Below are 19,157 nucleotides of genomic sequence, written 5' to 3' on the forward strand. Positions count from 1 at the left end.
GAAGGTACTGAAGCAGTGAGCCTGAGAAGGCAGATAGCTGATCTGCCAACTTAGCTGCAAACCTCCTAAGCAAGAACTTCTGGCACACTTCAAAGGATGTGACTGGATTCTGACATCTCAAAATTACTGCTGCATAACTTGAAACACACCTGTTCGTCACTCACATGTAGCCTTGTGTAATGCATCTCATTAACACCTCCTGGTAAACCTCACTGGAAGTATTCTGGAATAGCTAGTTGTTTGAATGGGACAGAAATGAGTTGCCAAACATGATTCACACACAAGATTTCTGCACCCAAATGATGAACCTCCCATTAGATTTAAAAATCAGCAGTGTGTCTTAGACCACAACGGGCAATTAATAAACAACAGGATTTTTGTGGGCAGCTTGTATTGAAACAGAAACAATCTCAGCTTATTTTAGCTGATGCTGATAACTTAGTAGTCTGTTTTTATTAACCAGTATAATCAAAACGCTACCACATTGGGTGGGGGGGTGGGGGAGGCAATGCTATATAGAAATGCAATTGCTGCAGCTCAGGCCTGACTTCAGTGGTTTCAGAAAGGCAAGGTAGAGATGGAAAGTGCAGCTTCACTAGGAAACACAAAATAGTCACTTTGAAGGCTGCCAGAAAATGTAACATCCTCAATAGCTCAACTTAGCTGTGATAAAGAAGATGCCTGTTTCAGGTACAGAGAGAGTCCCAGCTCACCAGTGTTCAGCAGAGCTGAAGAGAGCACATCAGGAGTTTTTTCCCAGGAAAAAGGCCGGAATCAAACATTTGTCTGTGCAGTAAGCTGTCCTGCTTGACGTGTGGTGAACTTTGATGATGGAGTTTCTCCAGGCACACTGTACAACTTGGTAGGCAGGCCCAGCTCCTAAGCAGTATTTTGGATGTGCTGCCAAAGTGTTGTTCAAATGTGATCTTCAGGAAAGAAGAACATCAGGCAATACCATTCAAACTGATTATTTTTATATTTAAAATTATTCCTTGGACTCCTGACATAGAATCAAATGGTCCTGAAAACATGGAAGTGTCCTCTTCCTGGACAACTCAGCAGGAATGATTGAAGAACTTGACTATGATATTTTTAAATTTTCTGCCCCCATCTTTTTTCCTTTTCCCCCCATCTTTTTTCCTTTTCCCCCCATCTTTTTTCCTTTCCCCCACTTCTCTTCCTTTTCCTCCCTTCTCTTTCTTTTCCCCCTCTTTCTTTTCCCCCCCCTCTTTCTTTCCCCCCCCTTCTTTCTTTCCCCCCCCCCCCTTTCTTTTTCCCCCTTCTTCTCTTTTTCCCCCCCCTCTTCTCTTTTTTTCCCCCCTCTTCTCTTTTTTTTCCTTTCCTATATTATTCTTTCTTCTTTCTTTGTTATTCTTCTTTTGTTATTCTTTTTCTTATTGTTTCTTTTTGGATGAGGTAATTAATTACCTTAATTCCTAAGGTAATTAAATGTATTTCAAAGGAGAATTGGCTGGAACTTTTTTCCCATGTTATTATTTTCCCCCTTGACTATGAAATATAATGACACAGCATGAGCTTGCTATTAGTAGAACACTCAGCTCTCATTGTAACTGGAATTCACAGAAGTGTAACTAACTCCCTTGTATGGATAAAAGCTGATGACACTAATTTGGAAACAGAGCTTTTGTAGAGGGCTGGGCAATTTTTTCCTGTCTCTTAAAGGAGCCTAGTGAAGAGTTTGCTGCTGACTGAGGTGTTGCTCTCCCAGATGGTGAGGGTTGCCAATCCAGGCATCCCTCTCCAGGCCTCAGCAGCGTGCCAGGGCCTGCCACGTGCTCTGCCGCACGGTTCCACAGCCACAGAACACAGACCTGGGGAAGAAGGAAGAGTTTAAGGACATATTTTTCATCATAGAGGGACATTTGCTTAGCAAGAGCCAAAGATACTAAATATAAACGTAATTTTTATTTTATGTTAGGTCAAAGCATGTGTGCTCGTAATTTGAGAGCATAAAGTGTGTGTGTTAGCAAATGATTTTTAAAGGAATTACTAATTAGTATATAATTATGAAATTCTAAGACATGTTTGGCTTTGTGCTCAGGCTCCACTAGCATTTTAATTTGGACAAGATGTGTTTGTTCTGGAGTTGATTGCTCACTCTGTTCTCCCCACATAGCACGCTTTACACAACAGAGGGGTCTCAGGATGCATCAGCTGGCTAAAGCCTGACCTAGAGGTGTGCTCCAGGAGCCTACTAAATGCTCTGCAGGTGCCAGTGGGTGTCCAGCCTGTGGGATCAGGGTAGACTCAGCCCTGCCAGGGCAAGTGCAGAGCTGCACCATGCAGAGCTGGTGATGAACTTCAATATAGGAGAAAAACTGACACCTCTGAGTGCAGGGCTTCACCCTCCCAGAATTTCAGCTTTGACATCTCTGTTCTTTGGGGTCAGCTGGCTGCAGTGCTGAGCTGGTGGAGTCACTGTAGGCAACCAAACTGATTTAGGGAGATTGAGGTTAGACATTAGGAAGAAATTCTTTAGTGTGAGGGTGGTGAGACACTGGCCCAGGTTGCCTGGGGAAGCTGTGGAAGCTTAATCCCTGGAAATGTTCAAGGGCAGGTTGGAGCAATCTGGTCTGCTGGGAGGTGTCCCTGCCCATGCGGGGGCTTTAATGAGCTTTTAATGAGCTTTAATGTCCCTTCCAACCCAAACCATTCTATGATTCTATAATATGATTCTATGAAACGCCCAGGTACTGCCATGAAATTTAAATTAGGCTCTTATTTTCAACACTTTAACCCTTGCTTTAAGGGACATGATACCATGCAAAGGTGCTCTGGTTTCCTCTCCTGCTTTCCTTTTTTTCCCCCCCCCATGACCCACAGAATGGAGGACCATTAGATTATGTACTCACATATTTCCATTTTCCCCAGATATTACTGTGATTTCTTCAGCTCCCATGCAGCCTCTGTCTGCATGACCGAGATGCTTTTTCCACAGAAACTCCACTTTTGAAATGTTCCCAGAAATTTCTGTATCAACATGGTTCCAGTATATGTTGCCTGGTTTGAAGGTGCCCCTGCCAAGAGAAGCACAGACCTGATGTTCTGTGATCTTTACAAGTGAGGGGGGGGGGGCAGGGAAAGCTACAGTTTAAGCACTGGGAGATGAGGTGTGAGCTGCTGGGAGATGAAAAGCTTTGAATACTATTGTCATAATTTTATTACTTTTTTTCCCCCTCAAGAATTGCCAGTTAGGGATGTTAGGTAACATTTTAGCTTAGAAGTTGCTGTTGGAGAGTATGTTCCTTGGCGAACACCCAGGGCTCTTGATGCAGAGCATCATGCAGGTCTGAGGCTTTCAGCTCAGGCAGGGGGATCATGTCCCTTGTCCAGAAACACCAAGTTCTGTCTTCTCTGCTGAATAGTCATTCAAGCCATGTAGAAAAACCTTAAATGTTTCATACATAACATATATCAAATACTTTTTTAGACAAACATTGTAACAGGGCTAAACTTAAGGGAAGATTAAAAAAATACCGCACAAAAAAATGTAATGCATGTTTCATTTAACTTTTTTTGGTAAGGATTAGGAAGGAATGTCTAATTGATATTTTGGTTGATATCATTCTCCAAATTAGTATTGCAATGTTTTGTTTTCCCTGAAGCCATTGTGGCAGTGTTGAGGCCACCTTATCTTTGCCAACATGAAGTTCTGAAGAGTAAGTATCTTTTTTTCACCCTTTGGCTGAAGCCTGTGGTGCAGATTCTAGCCAGCCAAATTGCTGAAGGCTACAGTGTTTCTATTTTAACCTTACTGGAGAAAGCAGAGGAAACACTGTTCCTGCTTATACTGAGAGGTTACTGTGGATCCCTCCGCAGACTTTCAGCCTCTCAACCCAAGATAGAGGATTGTTGGTACCTGAGAAGGAGACAGTTACTCAAAGGGATCTACAGAAGTAATCAGATTACTTGGTTGCCTAAGTTCCTGTGCCTTTCAGGATGAAGACACTAGATTAGCTAGCCCAGCCTTTGTCACTATTGCCATAGGGCTTATTTTAGACATTCTTTTTGGAAAATGAGATCTATCTGCAATTAACTTGTAGTCAAAAAGTTCTCTCAGTGTTTCTGCTTGTTCTCAACCGTGAGGAGAACAAAAAATTATAGTTTATGTTAGTGTCCTGTGTGGTATCAGTGTTCATTATAAGGGAATGCACATTACAGTGTGACATCAACACAGAAATTACCTGTAGGTGTGTTGCTGCAGTAGTGTATTTGCAACCAAAGGCACTCCTGGTACAGACCAGCAACAGGGCTATGTTCAGACACAGTGGGGGCTGGTTTTGCATTATTTACACTGTGCTCTTGACAAGGATCAGTTTATGAAGTATAAATTCACATTTACTGGAAAAGGCCAGGTTATGTGGACAGGAACTCCAGACTCCAGCACAGTTCATAAGCAAGCTGCAACTTTCTTAATCACCTATCCCTAGAGGAGGGAATGATGAAGTCCCTGTATATCATGCAGCTCTTTATCCTCTTGGGGAAGATCACTATTTGGTCTCAGCAGTATTTGGGCTCAGCAGTAACTACAGAGCACTTTGCTGGGCTAATTGTCATCCTCAGAAAAGAAAATACAATACAGAGCAGGAGAGACAAGGAAGCAGATTTTAACCACAATCTGTAGCATAGGCAACTTCAACCACTTACCAGCTACTTTTATTGCCAGTATAAATCACAGGTCACGTAGAACAATGTGAGACATGTAAACAGAGCTGTGTATAAATTCAATATGATAAAAACAAGAGAGACATTTTTCCAACAGTCATGTTAAACTTACTTGTCAATTGTATATTTTTTCCTGATCCCATTACTTCCAGTCAAGGCTACATCTATATTTGCCTTCATGATTTCCATTGCAGATACTTTGACATGTATCTCTTTCCTCCAGCCTTTGAAAGCAAAATGAAAGAGATTATGGTTGTAAGGAAATTTCTTCTCAATGGCAAAACTTTTCAGATGTTTCCATGTCTTCCAGGGAGAGGAAGGGATTGCACAAATGTGGTAGAATGTCACTCTTTACTAAGGCAAGTGTTAGTTCTGTTGATTCTGATAGCATTAACTTCCTTGACAGTGCAGAGGCAAGCTCTGCTGATCTCCTGGCTGTGCAGGGTGTTTTATCTGCCCTGTCTTTATCTGCCACTTGGCCTCATTTTTACTTTTGTCATTTCTCACACTTGAAAGCAATTTGTGCAAGCTCATGGGCAGCCTGTTAGCTCTCAGCTGGGAAGTGAAGCCCACTGGACTGCAGTGTTGTTAAAGATATATTGAAACCAGCAGCTTTCCCAGGGTGATCCTGCTATAAAGAGTGTTTCAGGGTTTGTCTAACAGCTGTGCTCAGCCCAAAAGCTGACAGGAGGTCCTGTCATCTCACATGTCTTTCCAAGGCAGAAGCAGGGCCTCAGGCACAATAGCACATACTGATTTCAAGGAACCAAGATTGGGAAGGTTTTGTACTGACTTTAATTCAGTCTATTAAAAGGAGAATCTCTTCACCCAGTTCATAAGGTCATATTGGAGTCTGGGCTATAATTTTTATGAGCTCAACAGTTTCTAAATATTGCAATTAATCTATTAATACAGATTTGAGAAGTGGCTACTGAAATTACTTGTTTTACTTTTTGCTCATAAGGAGACTGGATATAAGGTTTTTTTGTTGTAGTTGTTCTTAATTTTGCTTTCAGAGTTTACTACCTAGTGAATAAGGACCTCAGAGACCCTCTCTCCTTTATTGCCCTTACAGTTCATGATGAATTAAAATTTATTTATTTTCTTATTTTCTAGATCTATGGCTGCTTCTAAATGAATCACAATTAATGCTACACTTATTACTCCCTGCCATTTTGACTTGATGAACTTTACAAAATTATCTGGAAATAATCCAGTTTTATAAAATTTGTCAATAAAAACAATTTAACAGGTTTTTTTTATTTGAAATTTTGCACTTACTGCATAACATTCCCCTCACCTTCACCTTCATTGAATTTTTAAGCCACCACTTCATTAAGAAAATTATCAAGGTTTCTAGGTCAGAAGAAGCACTTACGAGCATATGGAGGAGAGGGCCCTGTGTTTAAATAAACCTTTTGCTGTTCTTTTTCAGTTTTATGTAAAAACTTATCAGCATAATGACCCATCAGTGGACATCCTTCCTTTGGACATGGGAAGCAATTTCCCTGGGGGAAGATAACAATGTGTGTTACAAGACATGTATTCCATTCCCACTGCTTGAAGAAATCAGGGTATTTAATTTTTTTCCTAGCTTTTTCAAAAAGGTACTTTCATCTGAGTTCAGATCATATCTTCAGTATTTATCAGTGTGGTGAAAAAAGGAGATGAGATGGTCAGTCAACTTATTTCATCTGGTTGAAAATTTGAGAGAAACTGCTTGAAAATCAGGCTGAATTCCTTATGTTCTTGCAGCAATCATAAGTAAATATCCTAAAGCATGTGCCTTACTACCTGCTCTGTAAAACATAGGTAATGTATTATTCTTTCCTATGGTTCATTAGAAGGTTGTCTGCTAATTATATAGGGTGGGTAACCATATTTGCAAGCAGGTCTTGTTGGATATGTAATTTGTGTGGTAAAGATATTTAAGTTTAGGAGTGTTGGAGCTTGAGATCTTGTTTTGGAAAGTGTTCTACTTTTCAGTCATTTTTACCCATGAAAAACCTTAATGAGATTAATCTACATACATAGATCAAATATTCAGATCAAGACCTTAGTGACCATTAAAATAAAAATAAAAAATAAGTATGAATATTTTCAGTGAAATTGATTTAGTTGTGGTTGGAAAAAACAACATTGTTATCTTCAGATAGTTCAGTTTTGATATTTGGGAGGTTCTGTAGGAACTGGTTATTTGTGGATCTTTGGCTGTTTGGACAGATGAAAAAAAGGCTAAATGATCTGCGTCACTTATCTGTTATGGGATTGAAAAAAAACATTTCCTTCATATCACTAAAACTGCACAGGGTTCAGTTGTTCAAGTCCTGAATTGCATTGAACTTCAAGTTATGTGGCAACATTCCTACAAGTGCTAACAAGTTCTCCACAGTATTGTAATCATTCCTTTTGGGAGTAGATGGAAATAAGTTAATACTTGTGTCTTGACCAGTCTTCAGTTGCATTGCCAGAATTGACCTGCTAAAAGCCCAGTTCTATCAGGGATGAAACACCAGGACATCATGCTGCCTTCTTTCTTGTGCTACCTGAGGGTTCTGTGAGCAGTGCTGTGCTGCACAAATATCTCCTTGTATACTGTGGATGTTTAGTGTCTATACAGATGTTTAAATATTCATGAAGTCCAGAGGCAGTGCTCTTGATGACAGGTTTCATCAGGTTTAGATGGACTTCCTTCAACCAGACCAAGTGCCCTTTACTGCTGACCTACGTAAAAGGAGAACCTGGGCCCTGCCTCTCCTTGCCCTCTTACTCAGCTCTTCATCTCTCCCTTTGCAACTGGTTTTAGTGTGTTCATCCTGCCTTATTTTCTTCTGGATCTCTTTTTGGGAGTTTGCAGCTTTTCCATTTTGCCTGGTTTTTAGGTATGCTCTGGATGAGGGCAGGCAGTAGGTCTGCAACACCCCCTCCCCCCGTAACCCATGGTCCAGAGTGTAGAAGTTGTGGCAGGGATTATTAAGAGAAGAAGGGCAGGGTTATAACCCCTCAGATGAAGATGTATTTGGTACTTACCAATATAAAAGCTCGGTATGTTTCACACTGGTACCCAGCAAATCCATTGGGAGTGAGAATACTCTCAGCATAATAGTGGAGACTTCTTTTATGTGCACATCCAACAGATCTATATGCTGGGAAAAAGCCCAGGTAACAAAGATTAAAGCTGTTGAAGAAGAGAAGGTTCATGCCAAAACAACACTTGTGAAACTTTTTTCCTCAAAAGCATTTGCACAAATAGGGATGTTTAAAGTAGGAATTATTTGGAATATATCATAGGAATATACAGTCAAAACTGTACTTTTGGCTGCATGGATTTTTTCAGTGGGAAGAGGTAGTTTCTAATCTGCTCGTCCCTGTGCTCATGCTGAAGTTAACAGAGGTGGAAGGGCAACAAAGTGGACCTTGTGCAGTCTCCCATCTTGCTGTGTGCTTAACTGCTTTTACTGTGGCATGAGAGCCAAGGAGACTTTAGGAGAATTTCAGTGTTTCAGAGACTGCAGTAATGAATAGCTACAGCATTCGTAAAGCAGAGAGTAGTTACTATGAAGTAGTTTTCATTTGCTTACCATTACCATAACATGGTATTTTGTAAAACCACAGTTTCTACTCATTTATAGAATTAATGGTAATTGTAGTAATTATTTTAACTTCAGTGGCTTTCAGTGTTTTAAGCTCTGTGGTCATTTCTCAGTGATGATCCTGTGAAATACTCTGAAAAGCAAGATGTTTGGCAAGACGTCCTTGATTTTGTCAGGATTATTTAAAACAAATATATTTTCCCACCAGAGTGAAATTTGTAAGCAGTCAGTGCACAAAAGAAGCAAGTGTCGTTTGGGTTGTATTTACAGGTCCTTTGTAACAAGTATTGTCTTCACTGGCTCTGAAGTCTCTCCTTTATCAAAGCACAATATACTAGAGTTAGGTTGTGTAAAAATAGGCTCCCCTCTGCTTCAGTGTGTGTGGGGGGCTCCCCCAACCACAGGGTGAAGTTTTGGAGGAACTGAAGTAATTGCAACCTGGCACAGTTTTTAGTGAAATCAGATTTTCACCTTCTGTCAATATTTATGCATCTTAAAGACAGAGTAGTTGGTATTGACCAGCTGACACACGTTGTTCTTTACTTCATGAAAGAAAAACAATACACCAAAACCCCTCTGAAAAGTACTTCTGTCTGTTTTTCTTGAAAAGAATCTGCATCATCAGGGCTTCCTTAGCATGTTTTCTTTATAGTTCCTTCTTTAAATCTGATTCAGAAGGGTCTGTGCTTTTAACTTTAAAAACCTCAGCTCTTACAGTTGGCTGGCATTGTGCTAGTGCCAAATTCACTTCACATCTATACAAAGGGAACATGACACTCCTCTACCTGCTGCATCGAATGTTGTAGAAAGAAGCTACTAAATAGCATTTCGAAATCACTTTATACATAAAAGCACTACATAAATGTAAATGTTATCAAATGGAAGAGAGATGCACAAAGTAAGGTTTGGCCAAGAGGCAGGAGTTAAGGCTGTTTATTTTTAGGAGCTGCACGAACAACTGGCTCTATCTGCTCTTTTTCAACAGAGCTGAGCTTCCCCTTCACCACAAGACATTGGAAACAGTCTTGTGAAGTGTCTCTGGGAAATATTTAATTCTTCTGCTGAAAATGCAAACGTTCTTATGTGTCTGATGGGAAAGTGTTTTGGTTTCAAGTGACTTTGAGCACTGCCAGCTTTCAGCCCTCTTGGTTACTAAGTTCTCCAACCGGTTCTAAGACAGACCGATTTTGAAAACCAATTACTTAACTAGTGGTAGGGACTTAAATGTTTAGCTGACAATAACAGATGTTCTCATTTCTGTAGGTTAGGATCAGAAGACAGGATTTTGGGATCCATTGTACTGGATCCCAGGGTAATTCCGATTAACTGTGCAGCTTTCTTTGGAGAACAAGAACTACCAATGGAGCTGTCATTTTATCATCTTCTTTTGACCTTGGGCTGTTCCCTTTGAAGACACTACAGCTATTAATGGTGTGAATGAGTACATCTAACCACAGTGATACTGGAATTTGGTGTCTTTCAAGGGAAAAGGAAAGCTCAGATTTTAAAATACTCACTTTTGGATTGCCCTTGAATTAAATTTTACCACTTCTTCATGTGTGAAATTCCCACTGAGGTCAGTCTGTCAGCACAGTGGCAGGCTCTTAGAAAGGTTGTGATGAACAATTCTGCATGCTTTAACTAAAGTCTGCATCTGGAATTTGCCTTGGTTAGTATGAATGAAAATTGGAGGGTGTTTCTCAGGCAGCTTTAAATCTTCCATTTTTGAGCATTGGCTCCCTACTCTAAATCTGAGCTATCTAAATAATACATACATTCAAAAGTCTTTAGCCTACCCTTTATTTCTGACTGTAGCTTATAATGAGGTATTACTTCTTTAAAATATATTCACCTCTCATTAAGTCATTGATATCCCGAGTTGCAGGAGGTACACGAAGCTGTTTGCATCCTGGCATCCTCCTCCCACCATTTGGGTAAAAATCCAGGTGGCCACAAGTCTGAAGAATCCCTGGAGCTGAAAGGCATAATAAGTTGAGGCTGATCACTGCCAGGTGTGCTGTGACCAACTTCAGAGTTGGTGTCGGCCTTTGTGTGAACACTTACCAAAGTCAAAGAAAAGATGACCAGCATGGGTATGAATTACATCCACAAATTGTGCATCTGAGGGATCCAGCCTAACTGTTGTGGGAGTATATTGGAAAAGGGGCCCAGCTGGATCCAAACCTAAATAAATGGAGACACAACTGATTAAGTAAATAATACTATATCTAAGTCATCACATGCTGTGTTTATGCACTTTATGTTATCACATTCCTGCCTGTAGTCCATGTAGAAAAATCCATTTTGTGGTCCACAGCCAGCAAAACAAGCAGGGTTTTAGAGAAAGGTGGCCAGAGGCATTATGCCCCAGTGAAGTGCTATTGGGTGCTTGGCTTACTTTAGGAGAACAATGTTATAAGAAGAGGTTTTGGGGTGTTTTTTCTTTCCATGTTAGTGCAAAAGATGATCTCTTGATATGGTACTCTGAGCATGTAGATTTTTGAGAAATTTTATTTGGTCAAAAATACCTTTTTATTTCCAAAAGGGCATAGTTGAAAATGTTGCTTGTTCACCTCAGTGTCAATGAACTCTCTTTGGGGCTAAAGCAACACAGTTCTGATCCCAGTTTCCCTGAATTGCTGATGTAACTGCTCCCTGTGTACACAGCTTAGTCAAAGCAAGGTCTGTGCAGAGGAAAGACCTGACTGGAGGAAAAGGAAAGTTGAAAGCAGTGAGAAGGTATGTGTGAGTGGGTCATGATGCTGTGTCTCTCTACGTAGCTGTGTGACTGGCAGCTTTCTTCCTTTCCAGGCTATTTACTGCCTCATCTTGACGTACTAGATCCAGGGGGTTTATTTTTTTTGTTTCAGGTTTTGGACTGCTTCAGATTTTGCTAAAGAGGACTTCTAAAACTGAAAATGCCAATGAATTGCTAGTGTGTTACAGGTCTGTTATTCCACATGTATTTCGTTCCTGTTCTTTTATATCATTGAAAATCCTAACCATGCGCTCCCTGGGACTTGTGACCTGTGAAAAGTGATCTCAATTTAGCTGCAGTCAGGACAGTTCAGCCCCAGCTACAAGAAAGCTGGGGAGGAACTTTTTATAAGGGCATGTAGTGATAGAACAAGGGGTAATGGTTCTAAACTGGAAGAGGGGAGATTTATGTTAGACATTAGGAAGAAATTCTTTAGTGTGAGGGTGCTGAGACACTGGAACAGGTTGCCCAGGGAGGTGGTTGATGCCCCATCCCTGGAGGTGTTCAAGGCCAGGTTGGATGGGGCTTGGAGCAACCTGGTATAGTGGGAGGTGTCCCTGCCCTTGGCAGAGAAGGTGGATCTAGATAATGTTTAAGGTCACTGCCAACCCAAACTATTCTGTGATTCCATGATCTGTAGCTGTTTAGCCTTTCTCAGAGCTGTGAATGTTGACATACGAAATGCATGACATGTGATGGGACATGTCTGAGTTTCTGTGCTGTGCTGCTGGCTGTATGCTGGTAATGATAACCCACCAGCACATTGCTGTCTGTGCTGTGTGTTTATAAAGCAGCAGTGTTTCTTCACCTCTCTTCAGTTGCATGAAAATATAAAGCTTCATCAGCTGAAATATCTTCAGTACCTGTTATTCTTCCAATGCCAGGTTTCCTTCTCCCTGCCTCCCCTGCAACATGTGCTCCAAGACTATGGCCGATGAAATGAATGTTGGCAGGAGAGTAGCCATAGTCGTTCTGTGAAAATGTGTGGAAAGGAAAAAGCAAGTGTGTTAAAGGAGGGTACAAGCCTGAGGCACTGCATCATGGCCCTGTGCTGGGCCAGGACATGGCCAGACCAGTGGGCAATGGAGGGGACTGTCCTGCGTGGGAAGCTGCTGTTGTGGGGGGGTGAGATCTGTACCTGAAGAGAAACAGTTCCCAACTCATTCTATCCCCTCTTATCTCACACCTCTGGAGGGGAATCATCTCTGTCAGTTACCACTCTTCACCGAGCCAGTTTTGTTAGTCAGTCTCCAATCTGGTGCCTCATCCAGCAGAAAGCCCATAATGAGTAAAACTTTCAGGAACTTTGGCCTTGTGAGCCTTTAGGGACGTGCTTATCTGACACTAAAGCGGCTATTTCCATTTGTGCCAGATTAGACTTTTAATGACAGTTTCAGCTCCATTTTTTGAGTACCTCTGTACATCCTGTCTCCATTGGACCAAACCTAAAGCTGCCACCCTGAACACAGCCTTTACCACACAGGTTATATGCAGGCTTTGACTTTCCGTGGCTACTTTTACCTCAAGAAGGTTCACCAGATACACCAGCTCAGCCCCCGCGATGCGCACGTTGTTGACTGCATCCGTGTACAACCCGCTGGAGCCACCTGTCCAGTCGGTCATAATGCAGTTCACATCTTCTGTGTGAAACATCAGCTGGTGGAAAACATGAAAACAGGAGAACAGAAGCAAACAGGCACGAATTGCAGCTCTAGCCAGGTAAATGCACACAATATTTTGTTTTGCTGTAGCCTGGGACTCTGTTTATGTGGCCGATAAAGACACATCTTTATATATTATTCCCACTAATACTGAAGGATCAACACAAGGAGGCAGAGTTGAGGCAGTGATTTGAACACTATCAAGACACACTGGAGCTAGTTTCAGTTCTGTTCTCCATTCCAAATACCTTGCTTGGCTTTAGGGTATCAGCTTCTCCTAATTACAACACCCCAGTTAGATTAAAAGGATAGTACAACTTATATTTTATTGTCCAAGCCTTATTCTTCAAAACTGATATGCTTGGGTTATCTAAAAGGATTACCAAATTTGTGTTCATGCACTTGAAGTGTTCAACCCCAAAGTTCATGTCTTTTAACCAATACGTTCTATTTATGCACTTGTTGCAAGGGAATATTCTGATTTTTCATTGTGAAACAATTTAATTTATGAAATGTGCCTAAATACAATGAAACCAATCTACTGAACAAAGCATTGTGGTTTTATTAGATCACATGCCTCACTCAAACTGAAATGTTTATTTTGGCCTTTTGCTGAGGTGAGAAAATTGGCTTTTTTCCCCCTCTTTATTAGTGGCAAAGAATTGAAATAAGGTCTCCCCTCAGCCTTCTCTTCTCCAGGCTGAAGAGCCCCAGCTCTCTCAGCCTTTCCAAATAAGGGAGATGCCCCCCAATACCGGCCCCCGACACCCAGTCATCTTGGTTGCCCTCCACTGGATTCTCTCTAGTAGTTCCCTGTCTCTCTTGAACTGGGGAGCCCAGAACTGGCTGCTCAGGGAGATGGTGGAGTCTCCTTTTCTGGAGATATTAAAGACCTTCCTGGGTGCAGTCCTGAGAAATGTGCTCTAGGTTATTCTACTTCAATGGGAGAGTTGGACTAGATGACCTCTAGAGATCCCTTCTAACTCTGCCAGTTCCATGTTTTCATGATATTTGCACTTTCAAACACAAGTGAAATGACCATCAGATGAAAATCATACCATACCCTGCATATATTTGTTATCCAGGGCAGGTCTGCTTCAGCAAGGTGGCCGTGTATGATGAAGCGAGTTCTCCTGTGTGTTCGGAAGTTTGAAGCTTTGATACTTGAAGGGTTTGTAGCAGAAATTTTCTGTGGAGAAAAAACAACAACAAAACTAAGCAACCAACCAAGAATATACAATAATGCTGTGACTCCTCCAACCCAGTGAATGTTTGATACAGGGCAGAGAACCCCAATGGTTAAGGCACAGTTCTGGACTCTGAAGAGATGGGTTGTCTTCTTCACTGGTAAACTGCCTTGCTGGGGGATATAAATTAATTACTTTGACAAATTATTCACTTCCCCTAGTTAATTGAATTAATGTTGCTGGCATCTTTTGCACAATGCTTTGAGAGGTACTGGTACCACATGCCATGTAAGCACAAGATTTTATCAAACTGGGCCAGAGAAGTGCTCAGATAGCATCTTCTGCAAGGTTTTATGAGGCTGACTTTGAATCTATACCTATTTGTCTTTGTTTTTTCTTTGAAGATAAAACCTTCACCTCTAACCTTATTTATATTTTATGAGAAAGCCCTCCAGGCTTACAACATCAGAAACAGTAGGTATTTTGGGGTTTATTGAGAAGAAAAGCATTATTTTATATTAAAGTTATTCTGAAAACTAGGTTGTTTAAAAACTTGGCTCTTGCTTTTTTTTGTTATGGTTTCAGAAGCTTTAAAGGGCTTGTCATGCACTGAGTAGCACACATCTCATCTTCAGTGAAACTCATTGAAGTTAAAACCTCATAGGCCCTCTCAGGTAGAAAGGTTGGACTTGTTCTGAGATGACTCAAATAGAAGAAATCTGCTGTTTGTGACTGCTATTTATATTAAAAAACAACTATGAAACCTTTTTCGTGTAGTATAAACCAACAACAGCAACAAATTTCCCACCCTTGCCCCCCATTTTCATGTTAATTTTCTTCATTTTTCTTGTAAAATTCACATTCCCTGATGGTCATGTCTCCTCTTTGACCAGCGAAGTCTGTAACTCCATAATACTTCTTCATGCTATAGAGGAGCTCAGCCCAGACACCTCCAGCACCTTGAACATCCTGCTGTGAACTGTTCCCAGTACTTGCTGGTCTTCAGGGGAAAGGGCTGACCTGCTGCTGGTGTCTTTTAGCAGATTTCCATTTGATCCATCCTATGCAGTGCTGCAGACTTCTTTTGGTGACTTCCATTTGTCACTCTGTCACAGTCCAGAGCTTCCTCTCACTGCCACTAACTTGCAGATGTTGTCAATAACCCTCACCTTTCTTTTCTTCCATACAATTCCAGTGTCCTGTCTCTGTGCTTCTCTACCTCATATGCTTTCATGAGGTATAACCTGGTTCAGCTCTCTGTAAAAGGAATGTCTAGGCTCTAAGGTATAACTTACAAAATCTCTTTCTTTAGCCTTTTAGTTTTCATTTTCTCTCAGTCCTACTTTCAAAAAAAAATAATTGTTTATTTTGTTTATTACTATTTCATTCTCTATTTGGTAGTTTCCTTCTTTTCCCACATATTATTTCATTCCTTCATTTTTTTATTATGTTTTTTTTTAGTGTCCTGCTTTCCTTTCTAAACTTTTCTTTAATTTTTTCTTCCTACTTTCCTTCCCCACTCTGTTGAACACAGATACTTTATCTTCTGATCTTCACTCTTAACTATCTACCTGCTCTTAGGAATCACCACACAAGCAGATCCTCTGAGACCAATCGTGTGTAGTTCAGAGGATCTAGTAAGCATGTATGAACCATAACCCCAAGTTGTGTGCATGACCCTGAAATCAAATTCTAAGCTGGAGAGACACAGGAGCCAAACCTGAGCTTTCCTTTTGTACTGCCTTCCTTACCTCTGGCTTTACAATAAAGAGGCAGATAAAGTGTATCCAAAATATTTCAGGTGACTTGTGTTAGAAGGCTGCAATTAACATGTTGTAAGTATACCTGGTCTGTCAGAGAGCTGAAATGAGAAAAAAGAAATGAGATGAAAGAAAATTGGGTTGGGCTGTTGATGGAGTGTGGAAAACAGAATTAGAGCCTCTTCTGGGAGGCTTTTGAGTAAAAATAGGAGAGAAAAGAAACTGTCTGTATACTATGTTGGATGTGTAGTGTACCATCAGTTATTGAAACAAAGCAGTTTCTTACTTGGTGTTTCATGATGTTGTCTCTAGTGTAAAGGAGGAAATTGGTGTTCACAGCTTTGGGAGAGCTGGGCAGGCCTGCCAGTTGTCTCCCTGGGATCCCAGACCAAGGGGGGTTATCTGTGAAGCATCCAAGCCTTTCATAGCAAACTTCCCCTCCTGGGATAAGCAAAGAAACATGTTAGTGTTTCAGGAATGCAGCAGGTTAGGCTGCCACCTCCTTACAGGAAGCTGGGAGGTTGGTGCTGGTACCAGGGTAGTGGAAAATGGCCGATTCAGATGAGGATGGCACCCGTGTTCATTTTTCATTTAGGGGCTCATTTCACAGAACCACAGAATTGTCACAGTTGGAAAGAATCTCTAAGATCACCACATCCAACCAGCAACCTCCCCCCCACCCCAAAGGAAAAAAAACAACCAAACAAAACAGCCCAGTAGGGCATGTCCTGAAGTGGCCTGTCTACACTGTTTTTAAATACCTCCAGGGATAGCAACTCCACCACCTCCCTGGACTGGGCAGCCTCTTCCAGCACCTGACTACTGTTTCAATAAAGTTCTTCCTAATGTCTAGTCTAAACTGTCCCTCCAGCAACTTCAGGCCATTTCTGTTGGTCCTATCATGATGGAGAGAAGAGGCCAACACATACCTCCTTCATGTAGGTGATCATGTAGTGATTATGTCTCCCTGCAGCCTCGTCTTCTCCAAGCTAAACAATCCCAGCTACCTCAGACTCTCCTCACAGGACTTGTTCTCCGGCCTCTTCACCAACTTAGTTGCCCTTCTCTGAACTTGCTCCAGCCACTCCATGACTTTCTTGTAGTGAGTGGCTCAGAACTGAATACAGCACTTGAGGTGCAGCCTCACCACTGCTGAGTACAGGGGCATGACCACCCGTCTCTTCCTGCTGGCCATGATATTCCTGACACAAGCCAGGATGTCATTGGCCTTCTTGGCCACCTGGGCACACTGCTGGCTCATGCTCAGCCAGATGTCAACCAACATCTCCAGGTCCTTTTCCACCAGACAGCTTGGTGTTGTCTGCAAACTTGCTGAGGAAACACTCAATCCCCTCATCTAGTTTACTTTTTTATCACCTTAAGGTTTTAGTGGAAGCAATAAAGTGGAATTTGAGTGGAAGCCTAGAGCAAAGGACAGCCTCTGGAAGTGTGGCCTGTGCCTGAAAGACTAGAGTTTCCCAATTTCTATTGTGGCTTTAGCACAGTAATAATGCAAATATGACACATGGGTGTTACCATTAAACGTAGTCCTTACCCACCATGATAGCACAACAGTTGTGAAATCCTCTCCGAATTTTAGTGCTATTAAAAAAGATACTGAAAACAAAGAGAATCTGTTGTTACCTAGGATAGGTCACACATGCATGTTACATCAGACTGTGACTTTACTCTGCTTGTGACTCTGTATGAAATGCAGGAGCAGAGTGATAGATACTGGAAATAACCTAGAGAAGGAGACAATTTGTGGAGCTGCAGCTGGAGACTCCACGAGAGACACAGTAATTTTTACAGGGGTCTTTCCTCTGATGACAGCAAACTTTTAGACCATGTCTTTTTGTTTCTCTCCGTGTCCATCCCTGTTGAGCTGTTCTTTCCTACTGGTAAAGAGGTATTTTGAACCATGACTGTTTTCTTGCTCTCTGCATAATGCTATGAAGAGTAAGTGCCTAGGCTGGCATTACAAATGTTGTAGCTACCAGAAATGCTGGTGTGGACTGAGAGTGGGTAGGGAAAACTGTTCTGGAAGAATTTTAGTATCATTTCATGTATATAAATACTTTTCTAATTCCCATTCTGTTTGCTAGCTGCAAAGATTTTACAGAATGAAAAGGTAATAGGTTAAATGTGGGAAAGACATGCCATAACTCAATGAAGAAGCCTGTTCCAAAGCACAGCCTTTTTCTAAAGCATAGTTATTTTAGTGTAAGCTGCACATTGTTTTTACTGTTTATAGGTTTCAACAACTAGGTGTCTTACCTCTGGCTGCACCAAGAAGAATAAGAGTAGTGGTCCATACTGCTAACATCTAAAGCAAAAAAGAACACAGTTAAACCTGATTAAAAATAGAACCTGGAATTAAGCTGAGGATTTCCTTGACCCATTAAAAATAAGTCTTAGTGACCATAGGAGCACTTCAGCCATTTAATGAGCTGGATCCAAAAGAATCAATACTTCCTTAGAGATAGTAAGGTTTTAAAAAAATACCTTTGAAATAGAATAATAAAATCATAGAATGGTTTGGGTTGAAAGGGACCTTAAAGATCACCTAGTTCCAAACCCCTACATGGGTAGGGACACCTCCCACTAGACCAGGTTGTTCAAAGTCCTGTCCAACCTGGCAGGGAATACTTTCTGTCTCCCATAGAGATTTTGCATTTGCATACACATCTCCTATAGACTGTCCACCTGACCTTGAATGAGAGTTATTTTTTTCTCTCTAGAGCTGCAATTTATGGGCATGCAAATTAAATTCTTAAAGGATTCACAACATTTTTTTTTCCAGAGTAAAATTTATTCTAACATTTATTAGGAAAGTTACTCACAGAAATGCTGTTCAGTGATTGTATTTAAAAGAACACAGGAAAACACTTAATTTGTAATTATTCACCATATAGCTAGTCTTGCAAACTAATTTTTATAATTGCTGTTATCCATGTGCACTTATCAGCCTTGATCTGCTTGATCACTTAATCATCAGCTGATAGGTACACTTTGGAGTAAATGCAACCAGTCATTTACTTAGAGGAGAAGTAGGGAAAGCCTTTTAAGTGTAGTCTTACTACTACTGTTAGTAACATCTCTTCAAACAAAATAAGATAATTTTTAGAAAACTCTGTTATCAGCCTTGATGCTCCCATGAGTCCTGCAGAGGACAGGCAGAGTCCTGCATCCCCTCCCCACCCCAGTCCCATTAAGTCACTAATATGTTGTTAGGAGCAAAGAGTTAATCTCTGTGAAACCCACTGCAGGTTCAAGGATGTCCTGCTTCCATCTCCTCTAGCTACTCACCAAATACCCCATACCTTATCACGATCCACCTAACTTAACTTCCTTAGATGTTCTTGCCTCCAATATATCCCATTTTACCTTGGCTCAGAGGAAGTTCTTTGGTTCACCTCTCTTCTGATTGCAGCAAGTCTTGCAGAAGCCCCTGAGGAGCCTGGAAGGAAGCAGGACAGCAATGCTCCTGCCTGGTGAGGACACGTGGTGGT

General features: G+C 41.2%; 1 protein-coding gene across 1 annotated transcript; it reads right to left on the bottom strand.

The window, feature by feature from the left end:
- Positions 1 to 719: 719 nt before the first annotated feature.
- LOC127383582 (pancreatic lipase-related protein 2-like) lies at positions 720 to 17,971 on the bottom strand. Its single transcript, XM_051616725.1, is given in 13 exon segments — positions 720 to 926; positions 1,704 to 1,832; positions 2,870 to 3,038; positions 4,799 to 4,910; positions 6,065 to 6,194; positions 7,717 to 7,832; positions 10,132 to 10,254; positions 10,344 to 10,463; positions 11,901 to 12,009; positions 12,559 to 12,693; positions 13,762 to 13,887; positions 15,932 to 16,086; positions 17,923 to 17,971. Coding segments are annotated over 13 exon segments (1,680 nt in total).
- Between the last annotated feature and the right edge of the window lie 1,186 nt (positions 17,972 to 19,157).

The sequence above is a fragment of the Apus apus genome, chromosome 4 (genome assembly GCF_020740795.1).
Source record: "Apus apus isolate bApuApu2 chromosome 4, bApuApu2.pri.cur, whole genome shotgun sequence".
NCBI classification, from domain to species: Eukaryota; Metazoa; Chordata; class Aves; order Apodiformes; family Apodidae; genus Apus; species Apus apus.